Source organism: Eriocheir sinensis, chromosome 6 (genome assembly GCF_024679095.1).
Source record: "Eriocheir sinensis breed Jianghai 21 chromosome 6, ASM2467909v1, whole genome shotgun sequence".
Classification (NCBI taxonomy): Eukaryota; Metazoa; Arthropoda; class Malacostraca; order Decapoda; family Varunidae; genus Eriocheir; species Eriocheir sinensis.
In genome coordinates this window covers 21,402,092-21,420,360 of record NC_066514.1, presented here as the reverse complement: position 1 = coordinate 21,420,360, position 18,269 = coordinate 21,402,092, and the positions used below count along the sequence as shown (strand labels likewise).

The 18,269-nt window shown below is 43.2% G+C and overlaps 1 protein-coding gene across 6 annotated transcripts in view; it reads right to left on the bottom strand.

The window, feature by feature from the left end:
* LOC126990052 (transcription factor p65-like) overlaps positions 1 to 15,484 on the bottom strand; it is a 98,837-nt gene extending 83,353 nt beyond the window's left edge. The window contains exons 1-2 of one of the 6 annotated variants that reach the window (XM_050848629.1): positions 15,324 to 15,484; positions 6,009 to 6,086 (exon numbers count right to left, since the gene is read on the bottom strand). In XM_050848629.1, coding sequence (XP_050704586.1) covers positions 6,009 to 6,075 — 67 coding nt within the window. In that variant the 5' untranslated portion in view covers positions 6,076 to 6,086; positions 15,324 to 15,484. The other 5 variants (XM_050848640.1, XM_050848633.1, XM_050848625.1 and 2 more) reach the window with 5 other exon arrangements.
* Positions 15,485 to 18,269: the final 2,785 nt, after the last annotated feature.

Genomic DNA, 18,269 nt, shown 5'->3' with positions numbered 1-18,269 from the left:
GTCCTCGTGTGTTGCTGGTGTTTCTTCCTTCTCTTAGTAGTAACTCCTCAATATCTACTTCTTCCATTTTATTCCACAATTTGTAAATTTGTATTAGGTCTCCCCTTTCTCTTCTTTGTTCCTTTGTTCTTCATATGACAACCCCTCCAGTTCTGGAACCATCTTCGTTGCCATCCTTTGTATTCTTTCTAGTTTTTTCAAGTGTTTCTTCTTATGGGGAGACCACACAGTTTCTGCATATTCCAACTTTGGTGTAATCATAGTGGTAATCATCTTTTTCATCATATCCTTATCCATGTAGTGGAATGCTATTTCTATATTTCTTATCATTCTATACAGTCACCTCTCGATTAACGCAAGGGTTACGTTCCTGGAGATGTCGCGTTATTTAAAATTGCGTTACTTAAACATAATTTCCCCATAGGAAACTATGGTAATAGGGGGGGTATCTTCCTGGATAATGGTAAAGTCTGCCTCTTTTGGGGATTTTGTTACTCTAACCTTAAAAAAAAAATTATCAATACATTAGTGGGTCACGGAAACAGCAAAGGCACACGCTCTCATTTTGTTTAAATTTGTTCTTCAGCCGCGTCGGCCACCATCCCTCCCCGCCCTGCGCTCCCGCCACCAGCCGCTCCCCTCACCTCCACCACCTCGCCTCGCCTGCCTCCCTCCTCTTCCTTTGACTGCCCATGCTGTTGGTGACAAGTATGACTCCTTTGAGTTGGAGTTTTCTAAAGAAAGAACTGCTGCACTGCACTTGCGAGTCGCTGACACAACAAAGATGTCCTCTTGTGTTCCTAGCGGTAATTTCTTCTTTTAGTAGTAACTCCTCGTTGTCTACTTCTTCCATTTGTGTGTGTGTGTGTGTGTGTGTGTGTATTTACCAAGTTGTATTTACCTAGTTGTAATTTTACAGGGCCTGGGCTTACGCTCGTGTGGTCCCGTCTCCGTATCTATAATTATCCAACTTTTCCTTGAAACTTTGCACACTCTTCGCCGATACTATTTCTTCACTTAATGTGTGCGTCATTGTCATCAGCTAACTGCTATAATCGCGGAATATTCAATGATCTTCCTTATGTAATTTAATAAAATAGTGGCAGTCAGTGACACGGTCTATCTCAGTAAAGCGTTTCTTGCAGCTTCAATCAGGCTGAGACTATAGAGTGGAGACGCGTATGAGTACCACAGGAATCAGACACGTTCGGTACAGGATGTTTCATGTGCCGTTGGGTATGTTTTCTCCAACGTCGTCTAGTAATATATCTCAACGATCTACAGAATTATTTACTCAGGCAAAATATCATGAAATATAACATTTTTGCACATAATAAGTTAACCCATAATGCTTGTCTAAAATGTCGGCCCACAAGAGCCCCACAAAAGCTGATTTCTCCCACAAATTTGTGAGGATTCCCCACGAAGTAGTAAAACTGGCCTAGCAGTCATATACCATGGCAATAATGGGACTAGGATTGCCAAAGAGACCACTGAAGAAAGCCTACAGGCACTATAGGCAACACACACACACACACACACACACACACACACACACAAAAAAAAGAAAAAAAAAAAAAACCCTCACAATTACATTACACGGTAAATGATAACATAAAGGAGTCAGAGGTGGAGGTATTTTTACCAACTCCAACTCCGACTCCAGCCAAAAGTAGCTCACTCTGACTCCACACCCTTGACCAGAACTATCAAGCCTGCTATGCGAGACTAGATTGGAGGAACTGGTGGTAGCGTCTACTCACATTCACCACCAATGCAAGATGGCGCCACTATAAAACACCTCGCCTCGCCCCAGAGGCTGGGCTGGGCGACCATCAGGCCCCAAGCCTTGGGAAAAATAAAAAATAAATAAAAAAAAAGAAAGAAGAGAAAGAGGAGACCTGATAGCACTGTACAGGAATACAAGTGGAATGGATGTGTTGGATAGAAATAATTGATCAAGACCGAAGCGGGGAGGCAACTAAGAAGCCAGAGCAAGAAATTGAGAAAGGAGACTTGTTTGAAAGACTATGTGGTGCAGCTGACCCGCCTGTGGGCGAGCCTCCAGTAACTCGCTCAGTGAGGTGGGTACCTCTTTGGCCGACTGTTTAACCCTTAGAGTACGGGTGGCAATGTATTTCTCTGGATGGTGTGCACGGGGAAAATTTAGACATTTAAAAGAGGTGAAAATGGTGTCCTTCTTCTTTGCAATAATTGTATATTTATCTAGTATATATGATGGAGTAATAAAACTTCTCTCCTAATAATAATAAAAGTTATGACAACCGAAAATAATGAGCATTTTCTCGTGGCCGTGACGTGTCGCGTGGAAGCACCCCACTCGCTCTCACTTTCTCTCTCTCTCTCTCTCTCTCTCTCTCTCTCTCTCTCTCTCTCTCTCTCTCTCTCTCTCTCTCTACCTAGTTGCCCCTCCCTCCTCTGTCAATGTCACTACCATAGCAGTCATCAGAGTCACTGTCACTTTGATTCGCCCGCGCTCTACTTCTGCCCGGAGCAGAGGAACTGCTGACGTGTCACGAGACATGACAGATGTATTCCAAACAAAAGTGGAAAATGATCTGTGGCACTGAGACAAATGAGAGTGTGTACGGGTGCCAGATGCCTCCACCATTCTTCTGAGTCAAGAACTGGCGGTATATTTGAAACGTAGGGAGCGTAGAGTGTGATGATTATATATATGATCCCCAAACAGGTGGGGCGTGTGGTAACACACTTATATATACGATCGCTGTAATCTAAGGGTTAAGGAGAGGCTTTCCCATCTAACTGGTTGCAGGTTTGATACCCGGCGCCGGCAAAACCTTTCCTTGTCTGGATTAATTTCTCATGTGTTTCGTTACACGCTATGGTCGTGTGAAAGTATGGAATCATTTCAAACAAGCAAGGAATGAATATACAAAGATTAAAAGAGAAGAAAAATGGAAATATGAAAAAGATATAATCGACAAGTGCAAAGACCAACCCAAACTATTCTATAGACATGTGAACGGCAAATTAAAGAATAGAGAAACAATCGATAAACTGAAAATGGATGGAACTACATATGAGGACCCAGCAGAGATGGCAGAAGTGATGAACAACAGTTTTCATAGAGTTTTCACACAGGAAGACGAATTGGTACAACCACCGGGCCAGGAAAGAGGAAGGGTTATGCAGGAGATACAGTCAACGGTGCAGGAGGTCAAGGAAAGCTTGAACAAGCTGGATGTGAGAAAGGCGACGGGGCCGGATGGAGTATCAGGGTGGATCCTGAAAGAATGTAGTGAGCAACTTGCAGAGAAACTGCACTCCATGATGAGCGCCTCCCTGAGTGAAGGAAGGGTACTACAGGATTGGAAGAGGGCAAACATAGTACCAATTTTTAAGAGAGGACCCATGAAATTACAGACTGGTATCACTCACCAGTGTGGTTGCGAAGATATGTGAGAGGCTGGTTAAAAACAGGTGGTCGGATTTCTTAGAAAGTGAGAAAATTATCTCGGATTGTCAGTTTGGATTCAGGAGAGGGAGATCTTGTGTCACCAACTTGTTGTGTTATCACTCAAGGGTGACAGATTTATTACAAGAGAGAGAAGGCTGGGGGGATGGAGTGTACCTGGATTTGAAAAAGGCATTCAACAAAGTACCGCACAGAAGACTAATTTGGAAAATTAAAAACGGGTGGAGTGGATGATGGACTGATTAAGTGGCTCGAGGACTTCTTAACTAACAGGGAAATGAGGATGATAATCAGGGACAGGGTTTCCAACTGGTGCCCTGTGATGAGTGGGGTCCCACAAGGTTCAGTGCTGGCGTCAATAATGTTTGCTGTTTATATAAATGATATGGTGGACGGAGTGACCAGCTATGTGAGTTTGTTTGCAGATGATGCAAAGCTATTGAGACGAGTCAATGATGTGAAGGACTGTGAGGCATTGCAGAGGAACCTGGATAGAATATGGGAGTAGAGTGGTACATGGCAGATGGAGTTCAACCTTGGGAAATGTAAAAAAATGGAGTTTGGTAGGAGTGGTAGATGTGAATATGATTATAAGATGGGAAGTGAGATAATATGCAGAGGAATGGAGGAAAAAGATTTGGGAGTGACTGTCTCAGAGAACATGTCACCGGACAAACACATCAACAGGATAACGGGACAAACTATGAATTTGCTGAGGAACAAAAGGATGGCATTTGTGTATTTGGACAAGGAGATGAAGAAAATAATAGTTACAATGATAAGGCCAAGGTTGGAGTATGCAGCAGTGGTCTGGTCTCCTCACAAAAAGAAGAACATAAGGAAGCTGGAAAGAGTGCAGAGAGTGGCAACTAAGATGGTACTGGAACTTAGAGATCGGACTTATGAGGAGAGACTCAATAGCATGGGGCTCACAACCCTGGAGAGAAGAGAAAGAGGAGACCTGATAGCGGTGTACAGGGTGGCGAGCAGGGTGGAGCCTTTAGACAGAGAGGACCTGTGTGTGTGGAACGAGAGAGAAACAAGAGGACATGGGAAGAAGATGAGGGCGACCACGTGTAGGCGAGATGTGAAAAAGTTTAGCTTCCCAAACAGAAGCATTGAGCTGTGGAATAGACTGGAGGAGGAGGTGGTTTGTGCAAGAAACATTCATGATTTTAAGGAAAAGTTGGATAAGAGCGGATATGGAGACGGGACAGCGCGAGTGTAGCTCTTTTCTCGTATGTCACAACTAGGTAAATACACACACACACACACACACACACACAAACAAATAAACAACTGACAAAAATTTTGGTAGGAGAAATACATAGGCTCTCCATGAGAAGCCGGTGCGAAAAGATAATACATTCCCGTCCCATCACTCAGCCGTATGTCCAAGCTTGTGTGAAGTGATTATTTTATGCTCCACACTCTAATTCCTTTCCTCTCCTGTATTTCTCCCCACAAGCCTATACTAAAATGTGAATAAATAAATGATCAATATGGTACTACATGTTTCTTATAAGTTTATGTGTCCATCTCAAAATTATTAGTGAATTTATGTTTCCCCTTATGCTAATACATAATACATGATGAATATGTTTAGTTTTATGGCTTAAATCTAGGTATATTCAATGGTGCCGTTTCAAAACTGGCACGGGCGGCATTCCTGGACATGCCTTCAGCCATGCTCTCGGCCCAGCCGTAGGGAAGGGGTTAATAATATCTAATTTCTATACCATTAGTGGCACTGTAGTAAAGGAGATGATAAGTAAGGCAGCAGGAAAGGGAGGAGGGTGGTTGGCAGGAGTCAGCTGATTTTTTTTTTTTTTACAACAAAGGAGACAGCTCAAGGGCACAAAAAAAGGAAACAATAATAAAAAAAAGCCCGCTACTCGCTGCTCCTACAAAAAAGAATCAAAAGAGGTGGCCGAAAGAGAGGTTAATTTCGGGAGGAGAGGTGTCCTGATACCCTCCTCTTGAAAGAGTTCAAGTCGTAGGCAGGAGGAAATATAGATGAAGGAAGATCATTCCAGTTTACCAGCGTGAGGGATGAAAGAGTGAAGATGCTGGTTAACTCTTGCATAAGGGGTTTGGACAGTATAGGGATGAGAATGAGTAGAAAGTCATGTGCAGCGGGGCCGCGGGAGGGGGGGAGGCATGCAGTTAGCAAGTTCAGAAGAGCAGTCAGCGTGGAAATAGGTGAAAATAGGACCAAGAACACATTCGATTTAAAATTGCCTTGAGAAATTAATTTGGTCCAGTGAACTTCATAATTTGTTAGGTGAGCAAAGGATAGTACAATGCAACCATCATCAATGTGATTCTTGCTGCGTAAACATTTGCAAAGTGGCAATTACCTACACAATGATATGGGAGAGAAGCTGTCATAATACCTGAGACATGATGGGTGAAAGTGTAAGGACAATGAAGCCTGAGTAAAGATAGTAATGGATAACAATGCAAGGAAACTGTTGTGATCAACCCTTATAGGGACTTGTGGTGGTCTACAATGATACTTGCTATGGAGAGGGTAGAAGACACTTACTAACGTCACTGATGTTGAGAGTCACCTGATTGTTGCTGCGCCGTGCTACAAACATTGGGTCGGCCATGACTCCAACACCTGGAAAGGAACCTGGATGTCAGTAATAGCAACTGTTACTCGAGACAATGACTGGCTGCAGGCTCATTAACTTATAAATGGTCACAATCAATTAACCCAGTAGCAGCGGGGATCATGTTTCTTAATGGTCCCTCTAAGCGAGAAAAATGAGAAAAAATCATCCCTCACACAAACCATTTCATAATACAACTCTTTTCTAAAGTAACAGTGTATAACAGAAGAAGTACTTACCACTATTTCATATAAAATGACACCAGTCAGGAAGAAAATTAAGTGACTTAATGCTTGTACCTAAACAAACTAGTGGATGGTTGTGCACCAAACCTGACAACACACGCAAGACACGCTAAGTTTCCTTAGTAGTTCTTGGGTAGGCGGTGGCCGAATTGGTAGAGTACTGGGCCCACATTCACCGCGTGATGGACGACGCGGGTTCGAATCCCCACGCTACCACTCAGATTTTTCAGTCACCGCCGAGTGGCTTAAAACTACCCACATGCTGTCCTGAAGACCACCCATCAACCCGAACTCTAGAGGAAGACGTCCAAGCGAATCAAGAACGAGTTCCGGGGGGCAGCATGAGCCAATGCAAGATGGCGCCACTATAAACACTCGCCTGCGCCAGAACGGGCTGGGCCGACCATCAGGCCCCACCTGGAAGAAGCCTTGGGCCGACCATCAGGCCCCACCAGGAAGATGCCTACCGGCGCAACAGGTAGCGACGTAAAAAAAAAAAAAAAAAAAAAAAAAAAAAGACAGGGATCATTGAGGTAAGAAAGACCTTCTCCATAAAACTGCTTAACTTTGTTTGATTGATAAACACAAACAATATATGGATAATACTGATGAGATATTGATAAGATAGGTTATCATTCGATATTTACAAGTGCTTTACTTTTAACATTCTTACTTTACATACGTGTTTGACAAACACTGAAGCACATTCAAGTTTGAAATGTCACACTTCCTTATGTTTTAAAAATGTACTAGAATATTACAACAGCTAGACTTATGAATAATAATAATAGTAAAGAAATATGATGCACAAACTTCATACCCGTTACCCCTCTGAATGTCGCTGCCTCCGCCATGTTTGTTTACATCTCAAAGCAGTACCCTTGAGTCAATAAAAAGGACCAATTCTGGCAGGTCCCAGCAAATGTTAAGGGTTTTAAATGTAAAGTGTTGGGATTTGATAAGGATCTGAATACATGTGAAACTTTAACCCGGTAGCAGCGATGGGTCAAATTTGTGGCTTTACCATGTAGCAGCGACGGGCCAAATTTGTGCCATGATATAAACCCCCCAAAATAGATGATGCATAAACTGATCACAAATGCTTTGATATATATTTTGAAATGGTTTGTGTGAGTGATGATTTTTTCTCATTTTTCTTGCTCAGAGGGACCATTAAGAAACATGATCCCTGCTGCTACCGGGTTAATAATGACCTGACAGAGGGCAGGGCTACCAATGTTGGGCGAAAAATCTTCACCTGACACTCGTGTTTCAAACCCATTTATTTTTTTTTTCAAATGACAGCTGAAATTCGGGGGGGGTCTTATAAGCCCATGCGTCTTATAAGCCGTCAAATATGGTAAGTAAAAAATATATTTGATAACAGAGGAACAGCTGGTCAACCCTAGAATAGTAGTATTGTCCGGGATTCCAAATTTGGGCCTACTTTGCATTGTGGATTAGACGCTCCAAGGCCTACGGCCCTCGGCTGACATGACATCTCAGTTTGTACTCTGTCCTTTGTGTGTTCGTGTTGCTCCCATTTTTTTTTCATCTGCTGTAGTCAATTGTCCGGTATTCTGTACAACGCTACTAAATTTGTGCCTTGTGAGTGTACCTACGAAACATATCCTGTAATGTGTCAATTTTTTTCCAGGAAAAAAAAAAATTCAGGATTAAAAAAAAAAACCTTCTTTAAAATGGCATCGGTTAACCCGGCAGCGTCGGCGGACCCATATTAGGCCTCCCACAAGTCGGTCCGCTGAAACGGCAGACCCCGTATGGGGCTCGGCTCAAAACGCCTAATTCAAGCTAATTGCAGGCGGTGGCGGCATAGAGCAACCCACCATGCATGCCCAGGGTCATTGTGGTGGGTGATTGATCTTGAGGTGGGCTTATTTGTCGTAGGTGGTGCTGTAAGGTCATGGCAGACTGATTTAGCTATCCATACAGTAATCACTTGTCAAATTCTCTAAAGTAGACAACAAGCAACTCGGCTAGATGCCATGCATCACTAGACTGTTATTTTGTAACAAACACCACACAAAAAGAATGGAGTTTGAGTATAAGTAAATATTTTTAACAGCTTTATGGTTACGAGAGGAGTACTCTGATATATGTTCCATGCTCTTTTCTTAGTCTCAAAATGCAGTGTAATGTTGACATTTCTCGGCCACTTCTCGGCTTTCCCATTGCCGAAGCCCACGGGTTAAGGGGAAATACGATCCGGACAAAAGTTGTGATTTACAGGAAGTGATGCTTCTGCTTGACAGTGATATGGATGAGCTGCAACAGGAAAGTGAAAAGGAAACGTACAATAGTGTGAATGATGACAGTGTAAAAGAGAGAGGTGGTGAAGATCAAAGTGACCTTCAAATGTCGTAAATTTGTCACTGCCGTTCTGGTCATCAGGCCCCAACTACTTTTTTTTTTTTACGTCGTGGCCTATTGCACAGGTAGGCTTCTTCCCGGTGGATCCTAAATTCCTGATGGTCGGTCAAAGGCTTCTTCCCGGTGGGGCCTGATGGTTGGCCCAGCCCGTTCTGACGCAGGCGAATGTTTATAGTGGCGCCATCTTGCATTGGCCAATGCTGCCCTCCCAGAGCTCATCTTTAATCCTAGAATCTAGAGTCCGGGTTGATAGGTGGTCTTCTGGACAGCATGTGGGTAGTTCTAAGCCACTCGGCGGCGGCTGAAAAATCCCAGCTTGGTGGCACCGGGCGGGGATTGAACTCGCGTCCTCCTGAATGCGGGGCCGTTACACTATCCATTCAGCCACCGCCACACCTAACAAATATCTACCTCCCAGCATATACCCACCTGCCCCAGTATCACCCATCCACACTACTGACCCCAGTGAACCCCAATCTGGGCCCTCACACCAACATCAGCCCACCTCAGCACCCTCTACTACGCATCAGACGGGAAAAGAAAGGAAGCAGCGAGGGGGTAGTTCAAGTGACCCACGTCGTTCGTGTTGCCTACGCAGACGGCCAGCTACCCTCGCCTGTCACCCCCCAACACACCAAGATATCGCTGAGAGAGAGAGAGAGAGAGAGAGAGAGAGAGAGAGAGAGAGAGAGAGCACACAAAGGAAAACGGAGAACGTAAAAGAAAAGGCAGATAAAAGTGTGGTATTGCTGCTCAGATGCCCTGGTTGGTTGTCTTGCCACTGCACTGCTGCCAAGATGCCCTAGATATCAATTATCTCAACATTACAGGTCCTACAGGCATCACCAACGAGAATGGGAATGGGAACGGGGAGGCGGTGGCTGAGTGGATAGTGTGACGGCGCCGCGTTCAGGACAACGCAAGTTCAATCCCCGCCCGGTGCCACCAAGTTGGGATTTTTCAGCCGCCGCTGAGTGGCTTAAAACTACCCACATGCTGTCCAGAAGACCACCCATCAACCCGGACTCTAGATTCTAGGATTAAAGATGATCTCCAGAAGGGCAGCATGAGCCATTATAAACACTAACCTGCGCCACAACGGGCTGGGCCATACCATCAGGCCCCTCCAAAAACAAGACTACCGGCACCACAGGCGAAGATGTAAAAAAAAATTTAAAAAAAAAAAAAAAAAAAAGGAAGGGAACATTATTATTTTTTTTTTCTTCTAAAACAGAGCCTTTTTTCATCAGCATGGCACAAAGGAACCTGTGCAGCATAAGGCTTAGGGAGGCTGGAGCATATCGGGGCACATCTGGACTTCATGTGTGGCAGAAGTCATTACCATCAGACAACACTGTGGCTGGCAGTGGTGAAAAGATTACAAGGATGTAGGATTTTTTGTCATCTTTACATATTTTTTGTTTTATTTTTTTATAATGTTATGTTGTTTTAGTTAAATACATCTAGTTCATAGAGTTAACCCGGAAGGAGTGACGGGCCAAATTTGTGGCTTTACCGTGTAGCAGTGACGGGACAAATCTGTGGCTTTACCGTGTAGCAGCGACGGGCCAAATTTGTGGCTTTACCGCGTAGCAGCGACGGGCCAAATCTGTGGCTTTACCGTGTAGCAGCGACGGGCCAAATTTGTGGCTTTATCGTGTAGCAGCGACGGGACAAATCTGTGGCTTTATCGTGTAGCAGCGACGGGACAAATCTGTGGCTTTATCGTGTAGCAGCGACGGGACAAATCTGTGGCTTTATCGTGTAGCAGCGACGGGACAAATCTGTGGCTTTACCGTGTAGCAGCGACGGGACAAATCTGTGGCATTACCGTGTAGCAGCGACGGGACAAATCTGTGGCATTACCGTGTAGCAGCGACGGGACAAATCTGTGGCATTACCGTGTAGCAGCGATGGGCCAAATCTGTGGCTTTACCGTGTAGCAGCGACGGGCCAAATTTGTGCCATGATATAAACCCCAAAAAATAGATGATATGTAAACTGATCACAAATGCTCTGATATATATTATGAAATGGTTTGTGTGAGGGGTGATTTTTTTCTCATTTTTCTCGCTTGGAGGGACCATTAAGAAACATGATCCTCGCTGCTACTGGGTTAAGAATTACATCTAATTTAAGTGAAATTTTTTAAAATAACTTTGTACCATTCCTATATGTATATTTCTACCCCCAAAGTTTGTCCAGGATTTTGGACATCGCTACTAAGCATGTGAGGTTGACAACGCTACTATTCCAGAGTTAAGCAAGAAATGAGAAATTGGCACATGAATAATATACTAACCTTTATCCACTTGTCATGGTCATATTGTGATTACCATTCACTCGCAAAACAAATGATGCCTCAAATCATGAACTTATCAAATTTATTATACCGTCAAGTGGAGGAGAAAATACCATAAATAGGAAGCATTAATAAAGGAAATATTTACTGAAAAAAGACTGCAGGGATGTGACCATGTGAAGAGTTGAGAAAAGACATATGTGGGGAGAACAGTAATGGATAGTTTGGACAGTTTGGTTTAGTCGGCACAAATTCTGTGGTTATATGCCAGAGAGAGACAGAAGGGGAAGGAATTATTGGAGAAGGGAACAGATCCCAGGAGGCGGGACACAACCTCCAATTAATACCTGGTACCCACTCACTGCTGGGTGGACAGGGGCGTAGGGTATCAGAAAAGCCGCCCAAATTTTTCCTCTCCGCCCGAACAATGATGGAGATAAGAGGCACAGGGCAAGAGGAGTGGCAGACCGAAGTGAAGGTGGATGGACTTCAAAAAGGACTTGTGAGAAAACAACAGAGAACAATGTGTATGACTGGGCCTGGTGGAGGAGAGCTGTCAGAAACACAAACCCCACACAGAAGTGGCAAAAGATGTCCAGACAAAGAAGAATAAGAAGCTAGTCATATGGTATATGCTTTCTTTCCAAGGAAAGGCATAGTTACAGAGATATGGAGTCAGAACGAGACCCCCTAATTTACACCAGGTATTCGTTATATGCGAGGGTTATGTTCTGCAAAAAGCTCGCATAACGTGAATTCGCATATATCGAACCTACCATCCCATTAATTATAGGGGGTTATGTTCCACGACCTGTTTTCGAACCCTCTAACTATTTATTCCGGCACTGTTTCACAATAATAAAGCCCAGAGCTGCTGATTGCTTCCGGGGAGACACACACAAAGTCTATGATTTAAGCTGATAATTAGCTACCTTAGGGTTAACTTTAGGATCAGAGGGAGGAAAAGGTTAATTATAGGCGAAGAAAGTGTGGGAGAACATTTGCACCCGCCGCCCTCTAGTGCGAGTCGGCCACCATACCTTACCAACCAGTCACACCAGCACCACTTCTCGCATAATAGCGAATTTTTCTCATATTTAACGAATTCTTGGCACATTTAGGTTAGTCGCATATGAGCGAATTCGCATATTTCGAACTCGCATATATCGAATACCCGGTGTACTTGCCTCAGTGCACAGAGCTTTAACCCCTAAAGGACGCAAAAAAAAAATCTAAGGGGTGCCTCCGGAGAACACAAACAGCTGTTTTTCACGTACATTTCTCATAAAAACTCATTTGAAAAAGTTTTTCCAGAATGGTACGAACCTTTTATAAATTATTTTTGTAATTACTCTAGAAATTACGATACTGAAAATAAGCCAAATTTTCATATTCATCGGACAAAAAATTTCATAGAGCATACTTCAGCGGCTTTGGAACTTTCCACAGCTTTTAGCACCTGATTTTGAGGTGGTGCGATGAGTCCTATGTACTGGGGTGTCGTCATCATCTGAATCAGAGAATTTATGAGTGGGCGGGGCAGCTGGACAAGGGCCTGGTGGCTTGATGGGGAATGAAGTGAATCCTAGAGGCAAAATACCATCGTCAGAAAGAATCTGACAATGAAACCTGTGGATCGTCCGCATCCCATTCACTGTCACTGGACACGAAAAACTCACTAGATTATCCATGACAGTGTCTTTAATACATCACAAATATACGTGTGAATAAGCCTCTATGCCTATGAATGCGTGTTTTTAGGCCTAAGGTTGTCCATGTATTTCAGATTAAGAACAATAGTGAAGGTCACGAGGAGACAAAGGATAGAAAAGAAAACAGAGGCGTCCGCACACAGGACACTCGTCCTTTTATGCAGCCCACCAGTATTTCCGACTGCTGGTCACTCGTCCTTTAGAGGGTTAAATAAGCATCTGCCTGACTGGGCAGTTGATGCGTTAAATTAGGTTAGATCAGGTAAGTTAGATTTGACATATATAAATGTTCACAATAAATATGCACAATACGCTTCCCGCACGGATGCATTGCACTACGCTGTTGCTGTCACTGGTGGTAAATGGGTAAGTAAATATCAATATTCTTACCATTACAGTGGACAAAACTATTTTTATCAAATAGTTTTTGATGCATTCTACATTAATTTGATGTGTGCTCTTTTTAGATGTCATTAACATCTCAGGGTTGGAGGTGGTGTTAGCTGAAACCCAAGATTTTGGGGGGAAAGAAATGAGATTCATTTAAACAGAACAAATCTATAAAAAGAATAGTGTCATCCAAAAAACAAAGGGTAATTGTGGAGAATCACTCCGCGCCTCCTAAATACAATATTACGCCTCCATATTATGGTTAAGGGGCTAAATACATGTCCCTTAACCATAATATGAAGGCGGAAGTTCTAAAAAGTAAAGAAAAAGGATGAATTAATCCCCTTCCCCCAACGATCTTGGGGGACCCGTGGGAAGTCGGGGGGGTTGAGTGAGGGAGTATATTTAAACTATTCCAACCGAACTGTACAACCTGCTAACGGGGGCTTTACCCCCCCTCAACCCCCCTGCTAACCAAGGGGGGCTGTGCCCCCTTGGTTAGCTTTACTGGACGGAATGTCTACCTCGTCCATCCGCCATTTCTTCTCTTCAAATACTGACGAATGGCGACCCGTGCAGGGGTAAGCCAAGAAACAGCTGACCACGACGCCTATTATACTCGTTGCACATATGAAACCAACATAAAAGCCTCTCAAGCCAACTACTTGAACTGAACTCCGGAATCTCTTACATTTAATACTCGATCCCTCAGCAAGAGAGAAGTTTCGTGCATTTATTGATCATGCGCAGTGTCGCCTCAAAATAGCGATGGCCCACAGGGCGCAGCCATTGGTGGCTTTAATTACAAAATATATATTTTTGTCGTACGTACAGCACAGAAACGCTTCATTTCAGGTAGACAGCATCATTGCAATAGCTGTTTTTACCCCACAGTTTCCCTGGTCTTCATAGCCCTCCCCACTACCAGGTGTTTTGATTTTGTTGAAGGGGAGAGGAATATTATCTGTTATTCCTTATCATCACTTATAGACACAGTATATGTTTGATGCGCCAGTAAAACTAGAGTAACACAACAGTATGTGATAGCTTGGAAAGGCTAGTAATGCCGTGGGAGCAATATTGGAGGCGCGTAGTGATTCTCCATATGTACCAAACAGAGTATTAATAATTGCCACTAGTTTTGGGGCAGGGGAGAGAGGTAGGAAAATTCAGGAAACTAGTGATTCCCAAAGTGATGTTATCAGATTCATTAAAAAGACACCAAAACAGCCAGAAACAAACAGCCTGATACGGCATTAGGAGACGGGTTGTTACTTATATATCCCAAATTAGTAAGGGAGTGTCTGATGAAGCCAGAGGTGGCCAACCAGGCGAATAAAAGATACTTACTGGTCGTGTCATTGATCGAGCAACGTTGATTTCCTTGGGTTGTGATGGGCGTCATGGGGTGTGAAGTGACATGAAACCAATGATGTTTATGGGGAAACTATGCATGTGTTCTGCTTAAAGTGTCAGGTGGTAATGTTGGTGGTGGCTACACACCTAGCAGACAGGGCTAACACGCCTGCTTCCTCCTCGCTTATTTGAATGGCATACATTTTCCATCCTCCCGCTCGTCGGTCCCTTCTTACCTCCTTGGGGCGAGGCCGCTTCCTTGATATATACACTTGTTAATTCATGTTGAACGGTCAAGTCCCATACCACGCGATATTATAGAGAAATAAAAGTGTACTCCACTGTATTTTGGTCCAGATGACTAAACGCTATTCCCGGAACAAGATCACAACAAGGCCGCTGAGTGGCTGCCGCGGGTCACGTGGCCTGGTGCGTTCTAGCCCAGGGTTTGCGGGCAGGATCAAGTGCTTAGGAAAGTAATAATGATACTGAAAAGAAAAGTGTGAGTAAGTGAAAAAGAAGAAAAGAGGAACGAAAGGAGGAGGACCTAAGAAGCGATACAAAGCGTCACAGGTCAAGAGAAGAAGAAGAAGAAGTGCTCTCAACACCAAAGTAATCGAACAACATATATAATTTTCAACAAAAACTTCATTATCGTGGCTTATTTTAATAGTGTCATATTATTCTTTCCAAGAGAAGTCCTTGAATATATAGAGCTCTAAGACGCACCTGTTACAACTTTTTCAAGGTCACAGGGTAACTCGGTACACAATTATATAGATATTTCTTATGTCTTGTGTATCCTACTCGTGATCACAGCATACTTATGAAGAACATGAGTACACTTACGAACACCATTGTGGACATATAATAACAGCCAATACCCTCTGTAGAAGGAGATCTGTTGGCATAAGGAGCACTAAGTCGCGCACACCTGCTCAAGCACGCCCGACAGGTAGCTACTACATCCGTCACCGGGGCTGCTCCTCCTCCTCGCGGCCTTGTATATCCTGTAGGAGCTCACACTACACGGTGATCGTGTACGTGGGGATTCCCCACATAAAATCCCACTCTATCTCATTAATGTACTTCCACATGTATCCTTAATTTTAATTAGTTGTATAATCACACTGTACTTCCTGGGGGTTGGGATGGCATGCTCCCTTTGCTGTTTACTTGCAACAATAAACTATCAATCAGTCAATCAATCTCAATGTCTACCAAAGGTCTAGACTTGACTAGCTTTGAAATAGCTAGGCTACAATTATATTAATCACGGAACTGCTATTGACAGGCATAACAGAGAGATAGACTGGTGATTGAGGAGAATCACTTCATGACTCAAAAATACTATATTTCCAATCCGTTTTATGTAGTTAATTAAAAAGAACGATTGATTGATTGATTGATAGTTTATTGTTGCAGGTAAACAACAATTAGGGAGAAGGGAGGAACATACCATCCCAATCCCCAGGCAGGGCAGAATATGATTCTATAACTAGTAATACATGTGTAGGCGCACCATGAAACTAAAAAGATACAATGGTAGGAATGAATGAACAACAAGGGAGGGGGGGGGTACCGGCCGGCCTCCCCATATACCTAGACAAGAAGAAAATAAAATGCAGGGACGGAGAAATACATTGCCCCAGCACTAGATGGGAATGAATACAGAGCTATAGAGTAAATAGTCCTTAAAGTAGAATACTGCAAAAATCACAGCCTTGTATAGCATGGCAGTATTATTTAAAAGAAGGAAATACGTCCCTGAAGCATATATATTATAAGGTACACCAATGAAAATAAACGCACCAGTAATCATAAGGCCACTATATATATTTGTTCTTACCTTTCGTTCCAGATACACCTCACCTCATACATATACTTACCCTAACGCCATATTAGATTCGGGAGGATAAATATTTTCCCAATATTCCGCTTGGAGGTATAGTCAAACATACTGTTGTCAGTCTGGCGGTAACAAAATTCATTCCATTGCCTTGGCTAATAAATGCAACAATCCTTTTGTATATATAATACTTGTAATGATCTCTCCAGATCAACCCGTGCTATCCTAGGGTGATCAGACGTCCCCGGTTTCCGGTGACAGTCCCCGTTTTCAGTGACCTGTCCCCGGCTACTGCTGTCCCCGGAAATGTCCCCGGTTTTCACTGTGACTGAAAGATCCGAAATTCGAATAAAAAAAAATAAAAAATAAAAAAAACGAAAATGTTGACCAAACTATACGTATAGTTGCGCACCGTACTACTCGCACTGTACAGTGTACAGTGTATATAACTTAAGAAATGATAAACAGCTTTGTACGGCATAATTTGCGAGACTGCCTTCCAAGAACATACAAATTGTTAATCAATTGAATTTTTATTAAATTCCTTTGCAATTTAGGATAAATAGGGTGAGATAAACTTTTGAATGCTGCTTTATGAATGGTAAGGGCAGTATCTCCGTTTTAATTTTTCAATGACAAAAACACTTCATGTTTTGGAGGTTTTTACGCCTCTGAACCGAAAATGTTCCCGGATTTTGTCTCAGAAATCTGGGTCACCTTATCCTATCCACTCCTGCGCCGATGACTACACTCTGCAGCAGTACTCAACATCTCATCAAAAGACCGTCCCAACAGGAATTTTAGGACTCATGAGACTACAGAACGCTAAACTTCTGACCTTAATAATTATTGCTGTCATTTCTGATCTTTTCTCAGTATCTCCACCTGTCAACTCGACACAATACTTCCAAGCACCATATATCTCAGCTGCACCTTAATTTCTTCTGCACTAAATATTCAAATTAAGTAAGGGATATTGGACTGGGATCCCAGTCAAATATCCCTTACTTAATTTACCTCAATATCTCAACTGGAAACTTCAAATCTCATCTCTTGCCAAATCTTCCTCCTCCAGGTTACTAATGTCACACCTATCCGAATAAAGTCGGCGAACGCGCCACGACCTGATTCGTGGCGGCCATTCAACTCGCTCGGCGAACAAATTCGCCGACACCCCGCCTATAAGTCCGGCAAATCTTAAGTGGCGGCTCTGACGTAGACAGCCCGCTAGACACTGGTGCTATGTCTCCAACTGACCTCGCACACCGTGCCTCTCACATCCTTCTCTCTCTCTCTCCCCGTGTCTCTCTCTTTCTCTCTCACTCTAGTATGAAAACAAATATGTTTTTTATGATTGATTCTCTATCTGTGAGTGAATACAAAGAAATTTGTACAACACTTGGCAGCGTTGCCACTGCGGCGGTGTCAGTTCAACTCAACCCATCACACCGCAGTTGCCAGTTGCTCTGCCTGCTTTAATTATCGCATCTCTGCCATTTTTTGGTGTGTGTCTGCCATCTGCCATACAATGTCAGTTATATGGCATAATTATGATAAAATATGGAGATTGTACCTATATATGGAATGCCAGGACCGTCAAGCAAATTCTGATGTGAGTCATATGCAGGTGAATGGTGAGGTTCCGCTGGGGATGGCCAGGGAGTGGGGAAGGAGTGGTCGCTAAGATCAGTAAAATATTACACTTTGACCTTATTTCCACACCACCTAAGGGGTAAAGAGTCTTGGTGCGTTGTTTTTAAAGAGGTTTATCATTATTATTATTATTATTATTATTATTATTATTATTCATATTATTATTATTATTATTATGCATTGTCGTGCACCATACTCCCCGAATCGAGTACACCCCCACTTTTCTCGCACACACACACACACACACACACACACACACACACACACACACACACACACAGAGAGAGAGAGAG